The sequence below is a fragment of the Rissa tridactyla genome, chromosome 23 (assembly GCF_028500815.1).
Source record: "Rissa tridactyla isolate bRisTri1 chromosome 23, bRisTri1.patW.cur.20221130, whole genome shotgun sequence".
In the NCBI taxonomy this organism is placed as follows: Eukaryota; Metazoa; Chordata; class Aves; order Charadriiformes; family Laridae; genus Rissa; species Rissa tridactyla.
The window spans coordinates 1,158,630-1,178,976 of NC_071488.1; the positions used below are offsets into that span (position 1 = coordinate 1,158,630).

At 61.5% G+C, this 20,347-nt stretch overlaps 2 protein-coding genes across 7 annotated transcripts in view; both read left to right on the plus strand.

Annotated features, from left to right (window-relative positions):
- Window positions 1-348: 348 nt before the first annotated feature.
- DENND4B (DENN domain containing 4B) lies at window positions 349-9,099 on the plus strand. The gene is given in 27 exon segments (XM_054182798.1): window positions 349-1,107; window positions 1,533-1,843; window positions 1,922-2,174; window positions 2,267-2,336; window positions 2,495-2,664; window positions 2,748-2,989; window positions 3,071-3,137; window positions 3,212-3,270; window positions 3,365-3,509; window positions 3,605-3,780; window positions 3,890-3,990; window positions 4,076-4,137; window positions 4,139-4,292; window positions 4,375-4,520; window positions 4,597-4,736; window positions 4,818-4,941; window positions 5,063-5,269; window positions 5,357-5,485; window positions 5,564-5,705; window positions 5,978-6,339; window positions 6,416-6,538; window positions 6,618-6,793; window positions 7,484-7,607; window positions 7,696-8,107; window positions 8,201-8,366; window positions 8,448-8,512; window positions 8,600-9,099. Coding segments are annotated over 26 exon segments (4,260 nt in total). The 5' UTR covers window positions 349-1,107; window positions 1,533-1,544; the 3' UTR covers window positions 8,746-9,099.
- Window positions 9,100-9,841: 742 nt separating this feature from the next.
- Window positions 9,842-20,347, plus strand: part of GATAD2B (GATA zinc finger domain containing 2B) — a 42,949-nt gene continuing 32,443 nt past the window's right edge. For 5 of the 6 annotated variants that reach the window (XR_008463381.1, XR_008463382.1, XR_008463383.1 and 2 more), the window contains exon 1: window positions 9,842-9,971. The gene's annotated coding sequence lies outside the window, so the exon portion shown is untranslated. The remainder of the gene's footprint in view (window positions 9,972-20,347) is intronic. The other variant, XM_054182588.1, reaches the window with a different exon arrangement.

The following is a 20,347-nucleotide window of genomic DNA, read 5'->3' on the forward strand; positions in this document are numbered from 1 at the left end:
GGCCGGCTGGGGGTGGCTCTGTGACCAGGCTGACATTTGCGTGACATCCCCATTTTTACCCCAGGGTTTCCAGACCCAGATGGGGCTGGGTGGGGGGGGGGGGGCTGTGGGACAGAGGGCACAGAGTGGGGCAAGGTCCCCGTGCGCCGTTGGGGCAGAGGTTGCCGGGGATGTGCTGCCTGGGGACCCCCTTTGCTCCCCTGCCTTTGGGGCACAGCCATAGGGCACTTGCCCCGTAGCCAGCGGCTGGATCCTGCCCCAGGGCTGGGGCCGGGGCACGGGGTGGGGGGGTCCTGTCGCCCTCTCGCCCTCAGTCGCCACTTCCCCTTCGTCAGCCGCACGGTGGGGCCGGTTCCTGGTCCCGCTGCAGCTGGGGGCGAAGCCCCGCCTCTCCCACGGGAGCCCTCCGTGGGGCTGCCCCTGCTGGGGGTCACCGGGGGGAGTCCATGGGGACATGAAGGTGGGTCAAGGGACCTGTCATCCAGGGTCCAAGGGACCTTGCCGTGTCCTGCTGGCTTTCAGTGGGGTGCCCCACTGCGGGGCCCCGGCCAGGAGGAGCTATGAGAAGGGTTTGTGTGTGTGTGTGGGGCACAGGCCGGCTGTGTGGACCTCCCCTGCTGGTTTCTCCCCACCCGAGGCGGGTGGCAGGAAGCTAAATCGGGAGCCGGAGCTGCGTCTCGGCCGTCATCACGTGGCGCTGGGCTAAAAATACCCCGGGTGGCCACCCGCGGGGCTGGGGGGGTCCCGGGTCCCCAGCTGGGGGACAGGGACAGGCTCCAGCACTTCCCTGGCCCTGCCTCTGCCGGCAAGGGGGACGCTGGCCCTGCCCCAGCAGGGTGTGACCCCCCCCAGATAAGGGGGTTTTCCTCCTGGGGTTGTGGGGCCACCGCCGTGTCCCCGCTTGGGGTCTCTGTGTGGGGCTGGGACTGGTTTGCCCCCACCTCGGTCCGGCTGGGGCAGAGCCGGCGTGGTGCCCTCTGGAGGGGGGTGACGGCCGGGGGGGTGTGACGTGAGCGTTCACGGCCTTGTCGCCTGCTTCCTTCCCCTTTCCAGCCTGCCCTGCGCAGCTCTCCGGCAGCCTCCGCGGACCCCTCCTGCGGCGCCCGGGCAAGCTGGGGGTGCTGGGCATGGGGAGGGGGTGCGTGGAGGTGACGGTGGCCAGGGCTGCAGCCACCAAGCTGGGGGGGGGGGCCACGCTGCAGGGTGGGGGTCCTGTCTCCGAGGCGCTGCCCGAGGGGTGTCGATGTGCTCGGGGTGGGGTGCTGTCCCCCTCCTTAAGCCGTGGGGGTCCCCATCACATCGCCCGGCACTTCGCGGCGTGACCGGAAGCCTCCTCCCTTCCCGTCCCCGGCGCTTTCGCCCCGTCAGCTCCGCTGTGCCCCACGGCCACCAGCTCCGCTGTGGGTCACCCCATGCTGCCAGCCTGCTGGGACGGAGGGGCTCTCCCTGCTCCGTGGGGCCCTGGGAACGGCCAGTTCGGGGGGGCTGTGGGGCAGGGTTGTGGTGTCACACACCCCTCTGTCCCCCCCCAGATGCCGTGAGCCATGTCGGACGAGAAGCCCCCGCAGCTGGTGGACTACTTTGTGGTGGCCGGACTGACAGACACCTCGCGGCCGCTGGAGGAGGAGAACCAGCAGCACCGCGCGGCCCGTCCCAGCGAGCCCATCACCGACGTGGCCGTCATCATCCGCTCGCAGGGCGAGGAGGTGCCCCACGGCTTCACCTGCATCGAGACCACCACCTCGGGCCACCCCGTCGACCTCAACGCCGGGCTGCTCAACAACCCCCAGATGTTCATATGTTACAAGCGGAGCCGCGACAAGCCCCCCCTCATCGAGTTGGGGTGAGTGCTGGGGGACGAGGCTGTGGGGGGGACACACGAGCTCCCCGGGGGTCTTCCTCACCCCTCTTCTCCACCCAGGGTGCACTACGAGGGCAAGGACCGCCCGAAGCCGGGCTATAAGATCCTGGACACGACCCCCTACAGCCGCTCAGCCAACCTCAATTCGGGGGGGCCGGGACACCAACGCACCTTCCTGACATACCGGAGGGCAGCCGAGCCCCACGGCCACAACACGCTGGGGGTCACTGACATCTGCCTCATCATGCCCAGCAAGGGCGAGAGCACCCCCCACACCTTCTGCCGGGTGGACAAGAACCTCAACACCAGCATGGTGGGTGCCAGGGGCCCCCCCTCTCGCTGCTGCCGGGATGTCCCCGCCGCCATCCGGCCCACGCTGACCCCCCCTCTGCTCCCTCCTTGCAGTGGGGCCCTGCCCTGTTCCTGTGCTACAAGATCGCCATGGCCAAGGCCAACACGCTGGTCTACGAAGCAGGTAGGATCTCTCACGGCGACTGGGGGGAGTCAACCTGGCGTGGGTTGGCCTTGGCAGGCTGCTGGGCACCCACCCAGCTGCTCCCTCCCTGCCCCTGCTCGAGTGGATGGGGGAAATGATAAGGTGAGGCTCGTCCTTCTGTCCGTCTGTCCGTCCAGGGCTGCTGGGACGTTACCCCGAGCAGGACAGCGAGTCCTTCCCCCTGCCCGAATCGGTGCCCGTCTTCTGCCTGCCCATGGGGGCCACCATCGAGAGCTGGCCGGCCGACACCAAGTACCCGTTGCCCGTCTTCTCCACCTTCGTGCTGACCGGCGCCTCGGGCGACAAGGCAGGATGGGCCGGGAGGGGGTCAGGGCTGGCGGCGGGGAGAGGCGGGGGGCGTCTCCCACCCTGACGCCCTGCCCCACGCAGGTGTATGGGGCAGCCATCCAGTTCCACGAGGCCTTTCCCCGGGAGCGGCTGTCGGAGAAGCAGAGCCTGCGCCTGGGGCTGCTGAGCGTGGTGGACCGACGACCGGTGGCCGGCCGCTCGCTGCAGACCCGCAAGAGCATCTGCGTCCTCTCCCACTGGCCCTTCTTTGACGTCTTCCGCAAGTTCCTCATGTTTATCTACCGCTACTCCATCTCGGGGCCCCACGTGCTGCCCCTCGAGACGTGAGCACCGGGCGGGGGGACGTTTTTGGGGGGGGTGGCCCCTGTCGCCTCCCCCCCGCTGACGGACCCCTCTGCCTGCAGGCACATCTCCCACTTCATGCACAACGTCCCCTTCCCGTCCCCGCAGCGGCCGCGCATCCTGGTCCAGGTGAGTCGTTGTGTCCCCCCCACCGCTGTCCCTGTCCCTTTGCTGGCTCCCCCCAGCCCACTGTGTCCCCCCAGATGTCCCCGTATGACAACCTGCTGCTGTGCCGGCCTGTGTCCTCCCCGCTGCCGCTCAGGTAGGGATGGCCGCGGAGCACTGGGTGGGGGGACAAACACACACGGCAGGGGGACGTGGGGTGGTTGAGTGACACCCCCCCCCGCCCCCAACAGCGGCGCCAGCTTCCTGACGCTGCTGCAGAACCTGGGCCCTGACAACGCGGTGGCACTGCTGGTGGCCGTGCTGACCGAGCAGAAGCTGCTCATCCACTCCCTGCGCCCCGACGTCCTGACCAGCGTGGGCGAAGCCCTGGTGGCGGTGAGTGCCGGGGAGGGGACACCACCGCGGGGGACACGCCGCGGCGCTGGGGACCCCCGGCCCGCGGCGCTGACCGCCCTTGTCCTGTCCCCCAGATGATCTTCCCCCTGCGCTGGCAGTGCCCCTACATCCCGCTGTGCCCGCTGGCGCTGGCTGACGTGCTGTGTGCCCCCGTGCCCTTCATTGTAGGCATCCACTCCAGCTACTTCGACCTCTACGAGCCCCCCCGGGACGTCATCTTCATCGACCTGGACACCAACACCATCTTCCAGTGAGTGACCCCCAGCTCTTAGCCACGGGGGGTGGGTTTCACCAGCCTGGAGGGATGCCGGGGGTCCACCGGCTGCCCTCCTGTCATCCCTTTGCGTGTCCCCCCCCAGGAGCGAGGAACGCAAGCTGCTGTCCCCCCGCTCCCTGCCCCGCCGGCCCTGCAAGGTGCTGCTGGCCTCACTACACAGCCTCTCCCAGCAGCTGGACGAGAGTGAGTAGGGGTCCGGGGGGCACCCCACAGCCGCCTGCGCCCCCCCCCCGACTAATTTTTCCCCCCCACTGCCTTGCATTCGCAGTGTACAGCGGGCCGGGGGAGGAGGCGTCGCTGGAGCTGCTGCTGAGCGACGCGGAGGCGGCGCGGGGGCCGGCGAGCGCAGCTGGAGCTGGAGGCGCGGGCGGCGTTTCTGCGCTTCATGGCCTGCGTCCTGCGGGGTTATCGCTCCTTCCTGCGCCCCATCGCCCCGGCGCCCGCCCCGGCCGGCCGCGACGCCAGCAGCCTCTTCGCCCTGCAGGGTGGGTGGGCGGCAGGGGAAAAGGCAGGGGGGTGATTAGGGGGTGTCAGCTGGATTTAACCCCCCTGTCTCGTCCCCTCCAGCGTTCCTCAAGTCCCGGGAGCGGGCGTACCACCGGTTTTACGGGCAGCTGCTGCGCACCCAGCTCTTCACCCAGTTCATCGAGGACTGCTCCTTCGCCAGCGACCGAGACCCCTGCCTCGAGTTTTTCGACACCTGCGTGGATAAGGTGGGTCCCGCCAGCTCCACGCCATGTCCCCGTATCCCCCCCCTGCCCCCGGTGACACCCCGCGCCCCCTCCCCAGGTGCAGGCAGAGCTGGAGAAGCCGGAGGACACCCCCCTGATGGAGCTGGATGACCCGCGGGGGGGCGAGCACACTGTCTTCATCACCCCCCCTGAGCAGCCGGCGGGTCCCGATGGCACCGAGCTGCCTGCGCGGTACCGGTGAGACCCCCCCCTTACACCCCCCGGCTCCGCCACCCCCCGGGTCCCCCCAACTCAGCCTCTGCTCCCGCCCCCCCCCAGCTATGACGGGTTCCCCACCCTGCGCCCCGAACTCCTGGAGCCCCCCCGCGACCCGCTGGTGGCCCAGCTGTGCCAGGCCAGGAGCAGTGCCCCCAGCAGCCCGGCCCCGCGCAGGACCAAGCAGGTGAGCGGGGCCAACGGTGTGACGAGTTGGCTGGGCCTCAGCGGGGACGGGATGGTGAGGGATGCAGGATGCTGGCTCCTCCCCCCCCGACGCTCCCTCATCTTCCTCTCCTTGTCCCCAGGAGATGAAGGTGGCCCAGCGCGTGGCCCAGAAGTATTCCTCGGTGCCCGAAATGTGGGCCAAGTGCCTGCTGGGGCACTGCTATGGCCTCTGGTTCCTCTACCTGCCCACCCACGTCCGTGCCGCCCCCGCCAAGCTGCGGGCGCTCCAGCTGGCCTACGACGTCCTGCGCAAGATGGAGGCTCACAAAGTGGTGCTGCCGGATGAGGTAGGGGGCATTTGGGGCAGGGGGGCTTGCCGGGGGGGTGGCCGAGGGATCGCGGCCACCCCTGATTGCCCATGGTTGCCCCCCCAGGTCTGCTACCGCATCCTGATGCAGCTCTGCGGGCAGTACGGGGAGCCGGTGCTGTCGGTGCGGGTGCTGCTGGAGATGAAGCGCGCCGGCATCGTGCCCAACACCATCACCTACGGCTACTACAACAAGGTGACGGGGGGGAAACGTGCATGAGGGCACCAGGGGGGTCCCTGCTGGCACCTGACCGTGTGTCCCCCCCCCTCGCAGGCGGTGCTGGAGAGCAAGTGGCCGGCAGGCACCCAGGGCGGGCGCCTGCGCTGGGCCAAGCTCCGCAACGTGGTGCTGGGGGCCGCACAGTTTCGGCAGCCCCTGCGGCAGCGGGAACGCCGGGCTGCCGCCGCCCCCTCAGGTAAGGTGGGGATGGGGGGGGGCCGGGGGGGCCTCTGTCACTCCGCTGACAGCCCCCTTGTCCCCTCCCGCAGGTGGCCGAGCTCCCCCGGCGCCCCGTCCCAGCCTGCAGCGGCAGACCACCTGGGCCGGGCGCAGCCTGCGGGACCCACCTGCAGCCCCCCGGCTGGTGAAGAGCGGCAGCCTCAGCTTCCCCGGCAGCACCCAGGCTGAGGGGAGTCAGGGGGGGGCCGGGGGAGCCCCCCACTACCCAGCTCCCCCTTCTTCCCGCAGCCCCGGACCCGCTGCCCCCCCGGCTGCGGGGTCCCCCCGGCTCGGCCGATGGGAGCCTGTCGGACATCAGCTTTGCCACGGATGAGAGCGACCGGGCAGACGAGGGGCCGGTGGGTGCCGGGGGGGTGGCGGGGGGCACACCGCGGCGGGGGCTGGCCGCTAAGCTGCAGCAGCTGCTGTCCCCTGGCAAGCGGTCCCCCCTCCGGCCGGCCGCCAGCGCCGAGCTCCCCACCGGATCCCGGGATGCCGCCGCTGGCCCACGCCGGGGCTCCGAGCAGCGGGACGGGGAGCCCCCGCCACGCCGCAGCCCCGCCGAGACCCTGCTGCGCCCACGGGAGCGCCCTGAATCCACCGCCTCCGAGGTACCCGGCTTCTCCTTGGGGGCTGGGGCTGTCTGTCTGTCTGTCCGTCCTCACTGATAGCACGTGTCCCCCCCAGAGCTCCGTCTCGCTGGGCAGCGAGCTGGACCTGTCGGACACGTCGGTGGGCAGCACCGGCATCCCCAAGTCCGCCGAGCCACTGGCTGACAGGGCAACGGGGCAGGAGCCGCCCGCCGTGGAGGTGAGCTGGGGGGTCCTGTCCCACCGCGGCCCCCCCAGCCTCCACCGTGGGGGCTGGCGGCGCCACTGTCACCGTCCAGGTCCTGCTGTCCAGCTGCTCGCGCTGCCAGGGCTGCGGCGCGCTGGTGTACGACGAGGAGGTGATGGCAGGCTGGACCTCCGACGACTCCAACCTCAACACCACCTGTCCCTTCTGCAACCGCTCCTTCGTCCCCTTCCTCAGCATCGAGATCCAGGACTTCCAGCTGCCCCCCAGGTGGGACACCGCTTCCCCCGTGTCCCCCATCCTCCGGGAGAAACCCTGGTGTCCCCCATCCTCCCTGGTGTCCCCAGCACCCCTCTTTGCTGCCCACCAGCGTCCCCCCCGTCCTCTCATCCTCTGGGGGAAGACCCTAATGTCCTGCATCCTCCCTAGTGTCCCCGGTGTCCCCAGCACCCCTCTTTGCTGCCCACCAGTGTCACTCGTCCCTCTTGTCCTCTGGGGGAAAACCCTAATGTCTCGCATCCACCCAGGTGTCCCTGGTGTCCCCAGTGTCCCTGACCCTCCTCTTTGCTGCTCACCAGTGTCCCCTGTCCTGTCCTCAGGGGAAAAGCTGAATGTCCCACATACTCTACGGTGTCCCCGCTGTCCCCAGCATCCCGCTTTGCTGCCATTGCTGTTCCCCAACCTTCCACCCTCTTGGGAAAACCCCGATGTCCCTCTGCCCCAGTGTCCCCGGTGTCACCAGTGTCCCACCAGAGTAGACCTCTCTTTGCTGCCCACCGCTGTTCCCCAACCCTCCGTCCTCTGGGGGAAAGCCCTGATGCCCACATGCCCCCTGGTGTCCCCAACCCCCTCTTTGCCATCCACCATTTTCCCTAACCTTCCATCCTCCAGTCAAGTCCCTAATGTCCCGTGCCCTCCCCGGTGCCCCCCCCTTGCTATAACCCCCCTTCTTTGCTGCAGTGACACCGAGGATGGCTCCCTCCCTCCTCCCACCGCGCAGGGACCAGTGCTCAGCGACCGCCGCCACTGCCTGGCCCTGGACGAGGCCGAGCCGGAGCTCTGCAACGGCTACCCGGACACAGCGGTACGGAGCCGGGCACGGAGCGGGGAGACAACCGTCCCCACGCAGGGGACACGCTGGGTGTCCCAGCCAACGTGTGTCCCCCCCACAGGTGCCGCGGCGGTCGGAGCGGGTGGCTTTCGCCTACCTGAGCCCGTTGGTGCTGCGGAAGGAGCTGGAGAGTTTGGTGGAGAACGAAGGCGGCGAATTCCTGGCGCAGCCGGAGCTGGTGGACAGTCACCCCATCATCTACTGGAACCTCGTCTGGTACTTCCAGCGCCTGGGGCTGCCCAGTAACCTCCCCCACCTGCTCCTGGGCTCCCAGCACGTCGCCCCGGCCCCGCAGGTAAAGTGGGGGGCTATGGGGGGGGGAATTGGGGGTGGCCGCCAGCCCAGCGGTCACCTGCCTGTCCCGCAGATGCAGCCCCCCGAGTCCCCCTGCGTCCGCATCCGGCTGCTCTGGGATGTCCTGGCCCCCGAGCCCGACAGCAGCCCCCCGCTTTATGTCCTCTGGCGGCTTCAAAGTGAGTCGGGGGGTGGTGGGGAGGGGGGGACGGCAGCGGGAGGGCGGCGCTGAGCCCCCCCTTCTCCCCTCCTCTGTGTCCCCGCCACCCCAGGTAAAATCCCCACCCGGCTGCAGTCCTGGCAGCCCCACGGCCACCCCTTCTCGCCAGCCTTCCTGGGGGCCGTGATGAACCACGTGGGGCTGAGCGAGGTGCACAAGGCCATCACGCTCCTCCTGGAGACGCTGCCAGCACCAGGTGGCCCCCGCCACCCCCAGAGGTACCGCGGACCCCCCCCCATATCGCCACGAGCCGGGTGTTTGCTCGGTGACACCCCTCCCTCACTGCTCTGCCTCCCCAGGAGCATCTACCGGGAAATCCTCTTCCTCACGCTGGCGGCGCTGGGCAGGGACCACATGGACATCGGTACGGGGGGCTCGGGGGGAGGTTCGGAGGGGGTCTGGGGGGGTAATGCCGGTGTATTTATGTTCCCCCCCCCCCCTCACCTTGCAGCCGCCTTTGACAAGAAGTACAAGTCTGCCTACAACAAGCTGGCGGGGAGCCTGGGCAAGGAGGAGCTGCGGCGGCGGAGGGCGCAGCCCCCCAGCTCCAAAGCCATCGACTGCCGCAAGAGCTTCGGGGCCACCCTCGAGTGCTAGAGACCCCCCCGGGACACTGCGGGGGGGGCAGCCCAGACCCTCCACGCCCCAGCCGCGGGGCGGGGGGAGCCCCCACCACAGCCCCCAGCTCACAAAGGGTTTTATATGTCAGTATTAATATATTTTTATTTATTTATTCCACCCCCACCCCATTTCCCCCAGTGTCCCCTCCTCGGGATCCGTGCATCGCCCCCATCATCTCCACCCTGTCACCGCCTGCCCGTGCTGGGGCGGGGTGTTGGGAGGGGATTTTGGGGGGAGTTCGGGGGGTTTTGGCCCCCCCCCCCCTCGCACTGTGCAATAGGAGCCCCCCCGCCCTGGGGGTCTGTAAATAAAAGCCGCTGCGGTATTTTCCCTGCTGCCTCCCGGGGCGCCTTCTTGAGGGGGGTGTCAGGGGACACACACACACACACACACAGAGCCCTTGGGGGTGCGGGCGGCGCCATGACACCATCGAGATGGGGGGGGGGGGGGGCGGGGGGAAGAAGAGGTGCCAGAGCGTTGGCCTGCGGCCACGGCGGCCATCTTGGGGCCTGGCGGAGGCCTCGGGGCCGGGGCGAGGCCTCCCCGGCGCCGGGGCCCGGCCGAGAGGATGGCGGGGGGGAGGGGGAGTGTCCCTACCCGGTACCGGGGTCTCCACCCCCCCCGGCCCCCGGTGACGGCGTCGCGCGGGGCCACGTGCCCGCCGGTGCTGGGCGCCACGTGGGCCGGCCGCGGGGCGGGTACGGCGGCCGCGTTGGGCCCAAATTCCCCCCTGTGGGGAAGGGGGGGTGGGGGGGTGGTTTTTTTGCCCGCCGACACCGCGCGCGGCCGGCGATACCCGGATGTCCAGACTCGGGGACCCATTAAAGGCGCCCCGCGGGGAAGCTCGGCGCTTTGCCATTGGCGGAGCCGCCCGCCAATCTCGGCGCCCGCCCGCCAATCAAAAGAGGGAGGCCGGCAGGCTGAGGGACCTGGCGAATTCAATTGGCCAGATGCCGCGTCCGTCGGCGCGTCGCGCCAATGGGCGTCGCGTCTGGGGTCGGGAGGCGGGAGGAGAGCGGCGGGGCCGCTGCCCAATCAGCGGCATTGTTTGTGGTGGTGCCGGCTGCGCTCCGCGGCGGCTGGTGGCTGCGGCGCCGCGTCTGCTCCGCCCGCCCGGCCCGGCCTGGCCCGGCCCGGCCCCGGCTCGGCCCCAGGGCACTCACCGGCGCCCCCGGCCCCCAGGGCGGCGCCCCCTGAGCCAGGTGAGGGCTGCGGCGGCGGGGGCTGGTGTGTGTGTGGGGGGCAGGGCCCGGCGATGTGGGGGGGCAAGGCCTGGGGGTCGGGGGGGGGCGAGCCCGGAGGCTGCGGGGAGCGGGGGCGTGTCTCTGTCTGGGGGGCAGCACCCTTGGGGCTTGGGGGCTCTGGGGGCAGGGGGCAGAGCGCGGGGGGTTTGAGGGCGGCCGGGGGTGGGGGGCGGTGTGCCTTTGGCGGGGCAGAGCTCAAGGATTTGGTGGGGGCAGAGCTGAGGGGATTTGGGAGGGGCAGAGCCCAGGGGTTTTTGGGGGCAGAGCTCAGGGATTTGGGGGGAGACAGAGCCTAGCGGTTTTCGGGGGGGCAAAGCTCAAGGGATTTTTGGGGGGGGGCAGAGCCCAGGGATTGGGGGGCGGGGAGGGCAGGGCTCTGGGATTTAGGTGTCGGGGGGAGAGCCAAAAGAGGCTTGAGGGAGCAGAGCTCAGGGATTTGGGGGCGGGGGGGGGGCAGAGCTGGGGGGTTTTGGGAGAGAGACAGAACCCAGGATTTTTTTGGGGGGGGCAAAGGCTAGGGTTTTTGGGGGGCAGGGCTCAGGGCTTCTGGGGCTGGCAGTAGCACGGCACAGAGCTCAGGGGGGGTTCAGGGGCTCAGACCCCGGCTTTTGGCAGGGGGAAGAGCCCAGGGTTTTGGGGGTGGCAGAGCCCAAGGGGTTTTGTGGGGGGCAGGGGCTGGCCCAGCCCTCGGGAGTGGGCAAGGAGGGCTGGGGGCGGGGATACCCCGTGGTAAAACGGGGTGTTGGCTCTCGCTGCAGGGCTGGGGGGGCCGGTCCTTGCCCGGCTGGGGACCGGCTGGGCCGGGGGCGGTGGGGAAGTGGGGTGCGGGCGCCGCCTGGCTCCGGGCCTGCTGTGCGTGGGGGGTCCCCGGGGCAGGGGAGAGCGGGGAGGGGGCGGCTGCCTCCCTCTCAGCAGAGGCGACAGAGCGGGGTGGGAGCAGCCGCCTCTCTGCGCCCCTGGAGGGTTTGAGGGGAGCGGGGTTCCCCCCCACCCCATCTTCCCTCGCTGCTTCGTGGGGAGTGCCAGCGAGCGATGCTGTGATGGAGCAGCCCTCCGCGATGGGGGTGCTGGGGGCTCGCTGCTCCCCCCGGCACCCAGAGGGGACCCCCCCTTTGTTCCCTCCTCTTCTGCCGGGTTTCCTTCTGCGATTCCCATTTCCTTCTGCGATTCCCATTTCCTTCTGCGTTGCCGTCGCGGTGTTTCCCTGTTTCCTCGTCGGGGAGGCGATGGGAAGGGGCGATCGACTCTCTTGCTCTGCCGCCGGTTGGGAAACCAGGTTTTTTGCCCTCCAGGATTCTGCCTCCTTGCTTCCCTCCTCCCAACCCCCCCGACTTCTTCCCTGGTTAAAAGCAGGAGGCGGGGGGGGAGCAGCCAGGAAAACTTTCACATCTCTGCTTTAACGTGGAACAAGAGAGTCCAGATCTGCCGCCTGCTTCCCTGTGGGCAGTGCAGGCAGCCCTGCCCGCACCCCTTTCGCCGTTGGCGGGGGGGTGATGAAAATGCTGCTTCTGGGGAGGCACGGGCCCTTCCTCGCTTGGCGTTTGGGAAGCCGGGTGGCACGGTTCCTCTCTCTCCTTTGCTCAATTTCCCAAAATAAGAGTGTTCGAGGTGTTTAAAAACGCTCTCCCTTTTCCTCTGCGCCGAGAAAGAAGGGTCTCTCATGGCGGGGGGGTGTGCTCTGCCAGGCAGGGGGGAGGAGGAGGAGGAGGTTTGGGCAAGCGGAGGGTAGCTGAAAGCAAGGAGGAAGAGCGACAGCATATGGATGTGATCGTATCGATTCGCTTTAGCTGCTTTGCCTTCCTCGCCTTCTGTTTGCTGAAATCACCCCCCCCGAAAAGGGATTTTTTTTTTTATTTTTTTTTTTTTTGAGCCTGCCTCAGCTGCTGACAGGCTGGAGGAGGAAGGGAGGGGGTACGAGCCCATGGGGAACGGCGTCCTTCTGGAAGAAGGTGTGGGAGGTTTTGACTCTTATTTCTCGGTGTTCTTCGGTGGGGGCTGGGGGAGGATTGCAACAACGCGTGGTTCAAGAGGACGGTGGTTTTTGAAGGATTTGTGCGTGGTTGGCTGCCGGCGGAGGATTGCGTGCAGGGAGAGCCCCCCACCCCTCCAACCGCTGCTGCTCCGCTCTGGCACACCGCTGGATGCTCCTCTCACCGAGGGCAGATGCGATTCCAGCTCGCGTGGAGGCTGGTGGAGCCGGGGTGCCGCTGGGGCCCAGCACCCTCGGGTGCCTTCCCCCCCCTTTGCACCTTATCCAAAACGGGGCTTGTATGCCCTTCCACGGGTGTCTGTAGGGATCCCCCTGCCCCGCTGCGATTTAGGAGCATGCCTGGAATTTTTGTTGCGTTCCTGGTTCTCCTGAAAGAGCCAAAATAGACCCGTCTCGGGTGCCGGCGACCTGGTTTCCGAGCCGTTAAGATCTTCCGCGCGAGGTGCAACCTTCGCTTCGGCGCTTTTCCTGATCACGAGGCTGCGTGAAACCGAATGTGACGTGCGGCTGACAGGGAGCATCCATCTTCGCAGCGCTGCGGTTTGCCCGTGCCCGGGGCGGCCTGGCTTCCTCTTCCGACGGCTAACGGGCTCCCGACGGCCGTGGCCCCCGCTTCCTCTTGGAGCATCCCAATCCCTGCCGTGCTCCTGACTGCTCCGGCACCGGGCAAGGGATCGCTGCCTGCTTTCACATGTTTCTAGGAGGGGAAAAGGAGAAATACCTCCTTGGCAGAGTTAATTAAACTTAAGATGCTCTTGAAAGTGTCTTTTCTGCCAATGTTTTCTTCCGAGGGAGCAGCACGGGGCTCGTGAGCAACCGCTCGGAAGATGCAGGGGGGATTTAAATGAGAGGAGCTTCCCGGATTCATTCACTGAGCTGCTTTCATCGCTGGCTGCTCCCTTCAGCTTTTAAGGAAAAACAATCACTGAAGCTTTTTTTTTTTAGTTATTATTTATTTCCCTGTTACTTGACAATTCTCTGTGCTTTGTGCGCCCTCCCCCCCCGCCCCCCCCAACTACAAACCGCTCACTGGACCCTGATCTTGCAGGGGGGTAACTGACTTGCCTGGGATAACTCACTCACCTGGGATAACCCGGGATAACTTGCCCTTTTTTGGGAGCCAGCCAGGGGGGAGTTTTGGCGAGCGGCCCCCCTCATCCTGGCTTGGAAGGAGTCCTGTTGCACTGCTTGATCCTAAGAATCACTGATTTTTAAAACATTTTGGCAATAACAAGAACTAGGGATGTGGGGGGAAAAAAAAATTTAAAAATCCCTGGTTTTGTGTGTTTTTTTTTGTTTTGTTTTGTTTTGTTTTTTTTTTTTTACAAGTCAGCGCATTACCCCACAGAAAGTGACTTTTATTTTTTAATGGAGCACTTGGTTTGGGTGGTGTTTAAAGCTGCTGATGTGTGGGCGCCGAACACACGGCTCTGCATCGTGTTTGCGCCGAGGCACCATAGCAAAATATTTCTGTTTTAAAAAAAAAAAAAAAAAAATTGGTCATAAATCTAATCCCGTGTAAAGCTATCCACCTCACGCGCAGAAATTCAACCTATCAGGCCGTGCCACATGCCGCTGCAGTTTTATAGCGTTGGATCGAGCGCTGGAAGATGGAGAAGAAACTTATTTCTGCACGGAGCCGCCGTGCCGAGACCTCGCTGGTGCTTTGGGGTTTGGGGATCCCTTTGCTTCCGTCGTGCCTCAGTGCCATGAGCGATTCCCTCTGTGGAAAGCTGCGTTTTTTGGGTTTCACCTGGAGACTGGTGGATTTCTGCTCCTTAATCTCGAGTTGGTTCAGAGGAGCCGGGTTACAGATGGCTGAGGTTTCGTTTGCTGTGCCTTTTTTTTCATTGCATGTAGGTTATTTTGCAGGGTTTTTTTTAAACACGTGGGATGATCTATCGCTGCTCCGTAACTTTGCAGCATCTCGGGGCGATGCACCAAGCGACGGGGCCTGGGAAGTGAGATGTTGCGATGAGCCCATGTTTCTCTCCCTCACTGTTATGGAGAGATTTGACCGGTTTCAGTATTTCAGGTAATTTGGCTATTTAAAAAAAAAAAAAAATCACAAATATTCTCCGCCTTGGCTGCGCTTTCTTAGGGAGGTTTCCGAGGAAAGCGGTGGAAAAGCGCATCGCTGTGCCTGCACGCATCCCAGCGGAGCGTCCGCCTGGGGAGAGGCTCGCTTTGCCGTGGCACGTCCTTATTGTGAGAGCTGGAGTTGAAAAGCTTATCTGGGTCATTAGAAAAAGAGAGATTTTTTTTTTTAAAATTATTTTTCTCCCTTAAAGAACATTGCTCTGAAATTGGGACTTTGACGAATACGTGACGGCCGGGGTCTTGCTTTCGGGGGCTCGGACGATCGCCTGCACTGTCACGGTGCGGTTAGGGTGGATGACAAAGGTGCTGGTCGCCCGTGGATGTGTGGGGCTGCTTGTCTCCGTGCTTTTTTTTGTTGGTTTTTTTTTTTGTTTTGTTAAAACTGGAAACGAATGGACATAAAGTTTAGGTCACCTGAAAGTGGAGCTTCGTCCCTGGCGCTTGTCCCGGTGCTTTCCAGCTCCCTCTGGAGAGATGGTGGTGATGTTCCCCCTTCCCTGAGCATCCCCAGCCCAGCATCCCAAGCTTTCCTGCTTTCTCCCGGACCTCTGGCTAAACTGGGAACCAGCCTTCCTTGCGGGGACTAACCAGTTCCCTCCTGTCGCCTTACGCTCTTGTGCAAAACTGGAGTGGGTAATTGTCCCAGGTCGGCTGGTTTTAGGTTTATCAGGCGCCTCGTTGGGTGCACAGACCTCAGGAAGCTCGTCCCGTCCATGGGACGTGGGTCGGGGAAGAGACCACAGCGCTGGGACTTATTCCTTTTTTTATTCTCCACGATTTTCATATAAATGTGACTTATCACTCCTAATTGCTCGCTCTCAGCCCTCGCGAAGATGGGATTATTTAAGTTGTATTGAGGAAAGGGGAATAACGCTAAACTTTGAATGGTGATTGGTTTTGCAACTCTGCCCCTTGGATGCGGAATATTACCCGGGTATTTGTGATAATGGTATCCAGAATATGCCTGAAATCCTTCTGAAGACCAGCATTTGGAATTCGGAGGGTGTGAGGAGAGGCGCTTCCAAGCCTCCTCTCTAAAATTAGACCGAAGACCGGTGCGGAGGAGTCTATTAAGAGCCTCGGGGGCTTTTTTTCCACGGAGCCTCGGGCGACCGTTGCGTGTTGGTCCTGTGGAGCCGCATCCATTTTGTTTCATCCTGCACCTAAGTCTTTTGGCTTCATATTTCCAGGTAGGTGGTGCCAACTCCGGTGGAGCTAGGCACGTGCCGGGATGGCTTGACAGCCTTTCATTGGATGGAGGGTGCCGGTGCTCAGGTTTGAGTGTGTATTTTGGGGCTGAACCCTGAAATATTCCCATTTCAGGGTCCTGATGGTGGATTAGAGGCAGCCGTCGCTCGCAAGCCCTGCCTGGTTCCTCGAGGTCGGGGGAGCGTCCTGATGGATGATGGAAAGAGTTGCAAGAAGGGAGAAAGAGGCATTAAAAGACCATTAAAGTGGTGATGGAAAGAGAAAACCAGAGGATTTCTCTGTTCAGGCTGAAATGAGCTGCGTCTCCTCCGGTCCTGCGGCGCAACAGGGAGTGGCGAGGAAGGGGGAAAGGTGTTTGTGCTCGGAGGTGCCAGAGGATCAGCCCCGAGCCACACGTTTCCTCTAGTTTATTGGGTTTTGTCACAGCAGTTGGCGTTCTTGGAGCAGTTCTTTTTTCCTGGGTAAATTTTTCATGCCTGGGCTTTAAAGGCAAATCTCGCCGCTGTTGAATATGCGAACGCGCAGTGCCGTCGGGGCGGCTGGGGCGTGCTCACTCCCGGTGTCCCGGCTGCCTTTCGGGTGCCTGCGTCAAATGAGCAGCTCGGTACGGCTGCGTGGGGGCTACTAATATAATAACTCATGGCCGTCTGCCCTTCGGTTTAATGGAAGAGTTAAAAATACCTTAAAACACCCGGTTGTGGACGTTGTAGTGTAGCGGTGCCGCTGCTCCGCACCCTGGTGCTGCTGTGCTTGTGCTGCTGGGGTAAATTGCACTGACCATAAGCTCAAACCGCCTGGAGCCAATAAGTGTATTTTTCCAGAGTATCCTGGACTTAGGCCTCATTTTCATTGCATCTCAGAAAATGAATGCAGGAGTCCCGTTTCTTTGGGATTAGACCTGACCAAAACCCGTCTGTCACCTCGGGAAGAGGGTGCCGCTGTTTATTGCCTGGTTTCCGTCTCCTGGACCTGCAGCTTTGGGTTATGCCCTGTCCTGGGAGCAGAGCAGTTCTGTGCTTCTGTGCACAAAGACAAAACATTTAAATACTTATTTTTCATTCCATTTAATGCTCTGATTCGGTGTTGGGGGCTGGAAACAGGATCTTTATCACCAAACCTGCATAAAGATAAATATTTGCAGGGAATAGAAACTCTTCTACGTGTGGTGTCGCCAAGCGTCGCCTTTCCCCACCCAACTCTTTTCGGGCCTGATACTGGGGTCTCGGGTGGCCGGGGCTCCCTGGGGGCAGGTGGGCGCATCCCTCCTCTTCCCAGGGTGGAGGGATCCTGAGAAGGAAGCTGTGGAAATGGGATTTGGGAGGGAAGAGGCCAGACTTCTCCCTGCTCTCTTGGTGAGCTCGTGTGTTGGGGTCAGGCTTTTTATCCCTCTTCTGCCGAGCCCAAATAACCTTTTGGTCGTGTCCCTCCCAGCAGGGAAACAGAGGGAAGGGTGTTTCTTCAAGCTCCCAGCAAGGAAGGGGGATGCGTCCTCCTGAAAGGCCTCTCGTCCGAAACTACATCTGCGTCTTTTCCCCAAAACTGATCTTTCCCATTGACATCCCGGCACGAAGACTTGAAAAGCGAAAGATCTCGCCCTGCGCCCTGGTGTCGCATCCTTGCTTCAAGGCAGCCGGGAAGGGAGATGGATAACCTGAAACCCTCCTCCCACCAGAGTTTTGCTGCTGCTGAGTTCTGGGTTTAACCGTTTGCTTGTCTTTTTTTTTTCTTTTTTTTTTTTCCTCCTTTTTTTCCTTTTCCCAACTGCCTAACACAGTTTGTAGGAGGAGAGAGATAATTCGCTTTAATGAATTATAAAACTTGTTTCACTGCAGTGGGTCTTCATTTCTCCTTTTGTCTGCAGCAGAGTCACTGTTTGAGTAGAATAAAATTAACTTAGTCCCTGAAAAGAGAAAAGAGCTGAAACTCCTCGCTGCTGAGAGGAGCTGAGGGAGGGAGGGGGCACGAGATTATCTCGAAGGCCCCATGTGCTTCGCCAATCATAATGTTTTGGGGTGGTTTTGTTTTGTAATCTGGAGTTTTGAGTTTAAACACTTTGCCATTTAAAAATGGTTCTTTTATATATATATATATATTTATTTATATTTGTTTTCCCGGTCAGTCGCTGAGAGCTTTGCGCACCTCCCCAGAAACAAATGGCGTAAAGTTAATGAAACTCCGCAGCGTCGTTAGACATCTGCAGGGGTAGTTCCCCCGTCTGCGCTCCAGCAGCTGCCTGCGGTTAGCGAGGGACCGGGATATCGGGTAGAAAACCTACTTGTCCTTACTGCTGCCTAATCCTGGGGAATTTTAAGTTTTGTGCTGTGAAGTGTTTTTTAAAAGTCGGATCGCTTGTCTTGGTTAGGTGGCTGAGCGAAGGTCCGCACCGGGGCTTGGAAATCTGGGCATCAGCTGAGTGGCTCCCAGTTTGCTCGCAGTTTAAAGCCAGTCCTTGGATGGGGGTTTGTAGCGATTACCTGGCGTGGGCGGCCGAGGCGTCCCCGCGAGGGTGGAGATGCTGCTGCCGTGTCTGGAAGGAAGCTCTCGGCTCCTCTCACGCCCCGCGCAGTGTGGCTGACCTTTGTCACCAGCCAAGAGATGATGCTCTTTAGACTTTTTCTTTTTTTTTTTTTTTTTTTTTTTTTTTAGTTTTGCAAAGGAAATTTGGAGTGAAAGGAAATCAATCTGACAGATGCAGACTTTCAGAGAGTTTCAAAATGGTTGCTTGGTAATAGTCCCTCGTTGTTGAATAAGTCCAAACCTAATGCGTTTTCCCCTTCTATGAATCACTCCTTAACTTGCTGCTTATTAAAGTCCCTGATTCTAATTTAATCTTGGAGACCTGACAATTTTAAATACCTACTAGTGCGGCGTGAGCCCGCTTTGGCATTTCAATAGCTTATTGTTTTAGTCCCGGCAACCACCATTTCAACAAACCAACAAACCTTTCCAGGAGGAAAGTGGCACTTTGGTGTCCGTGTCGGAGTCTCCGCTCTCCGTTTGAAGGCCCCAGTTTAATGTGACGCTGCGTGTTCAGGAGCCCCGGAACAACATGCGTGCCCGCTGAAACAGGGGGGAAAGATGCTCGTAGGCTTGTTTTTAATGGAATGGAAGATCACATCCTGAATTTCTTTAGCAAAACTGTTTTAAACCAACCTCCCTTCTGGGTTTGGCTGTATTTAGTCAGTGTATTTCACTGACGTTTGGATAAATTGAAGGAATGACGGGTTGGGAAGCTTGCCGCAAGCCACCAGGGATGCCTTGATAAATTGCTGGGCACCGTAGGGCAGTTTTGGCTGTTGTGGTGTGCCGGTGAGCCTGTTTTCTCCATGGCTTGCAAATGGGCTTGGTTGGACCACCAGCAGCCGCCAGACTCCTTGTTTCCTCTTCTCTGTATGGGCTTTTCTTGTTGTTTTGCTCTCACTCTGGCATTTTTATGCCAATTGTACCTGCTTTACTCTCATTTGGAAAGCCGTGGACCCAGAGTGCCGCTGGCTAGTTTTACCTTTGGGTGCTGACCAGGACAGGAGTGGGAAGTGGGCAGCTGCTGGCCGTGGTTGGCGTCCCACACTTTGTGGTGGGGATAGAAATAGGACTGTTGTCCCTTGGCTTTCCGCTGGGACACCACCGCGGGGAAAATATGGCATTACAGCCGGTCCGTGGTGTCAGGGACGGGCGGCCCGTCTGTTAAAATCCCTGTGAAAAGTGAGCGAACGAGGAGACCCAACCTCGGTGTTCCACTGGAAAATTCAACAGGACAGATCTCAGCCTTGGTTGTGTTGCGTTTTAGAGAGAATTGTTGGTTTCAGAGGGGTAAACCACTGAATTTTAGTGAGGTAGTGCTGGTTGTGCGCAGCCCGTAGAAGATGAAGTAAGTGAATTACGCTGAGGCAGTCCTGGGGGGTCTGTTCCTGGTGGACGTTGTTCTGCTTCCTGAGAGTTTGCTGGTGAAACCTTGTTAACCAGTTCCTTTGCCTTGAGATTAGCAGGCTTTGGAGTAGTATTGAATAGCAAATTAAAAAAAAAATAAATAAAATATCATTGTCTTCCAGTTTTGCCAAAATATTTTTCAGAGTACTTGTTAGTCTGAAGCTGTGTGATGATGATGATCGTGATCATCATCTGCTTGCTATTAGCTAATGAGAAGGAAGGAAGGAAAGAAAGTAAGTCCGAAAAAAAACCATGAAGAGGAGGGGATTTGGTCCAGGATCCCTGTGTTTTGGAGAAGAGGCAGCTCGGGTGCCAGATCGATAACCAAAGGGCAGGTGGGGAATAAGCAGCGAGGGAATAGATGTGTCCTGGTGGAACCCACCCCGTTCCCACGGCTGGCCTGGCTGCGGAACGCCGTCCCCGCTGGGTCCTGCGGGGTGGGAGACTTCGCGCTGCGTCCCAGCACAACGAAGAGCCGTGACAGCCCACGGGACCAGGCTTGTTTTTTCCCCAGAAAAATGATTAGGAGAAATTCATTGTCTTCAGATGTGTTCATTTGAAATACCAGCAGCACGGATGCCAGCGTGTGTCCTGACCTGCGTTTTATCATTTGGTTCCGCCTGGAGATTCCGCGCAGGATTTAGGTGACACAGGAGTGATGCTGCCAGTGTCCCCGGCCTTAAGTGCTACAGGGGTGTTACGGCTTCCAATTGCTGGCTTTATTACTATTTTTATATTTACACCACCAACAAGTGTCTGTCGTTGGATGTTTAGTTCTGGTTGAACTTAAAATTCAGTAGAAGTGTTGTCGTTAAATATTTTTCTGCCCCCAATGACTGTCGTGGCGTTTACCGCTCTTTGGATGGTGGGCTTTCTTCTTGCCATAACTTCCTAGAATGGATTTGTGTATGGAATATGTGTCTGGCCTTCCTGCCGTCTTCACACCGGGGTTGGGAGTCTTCTGGGCTCAACCTCGGTGCCAGCCTGAACCTTCACACTCTCCCTCTACTCTTCATCTCTTACCCCCTTCTCCTGCACGGTTCAATGCGATGGGTTCATCGTTCGTCCCCGGTGTTGGGAGCCAATTTTATTGCTTATTTTGGCATTG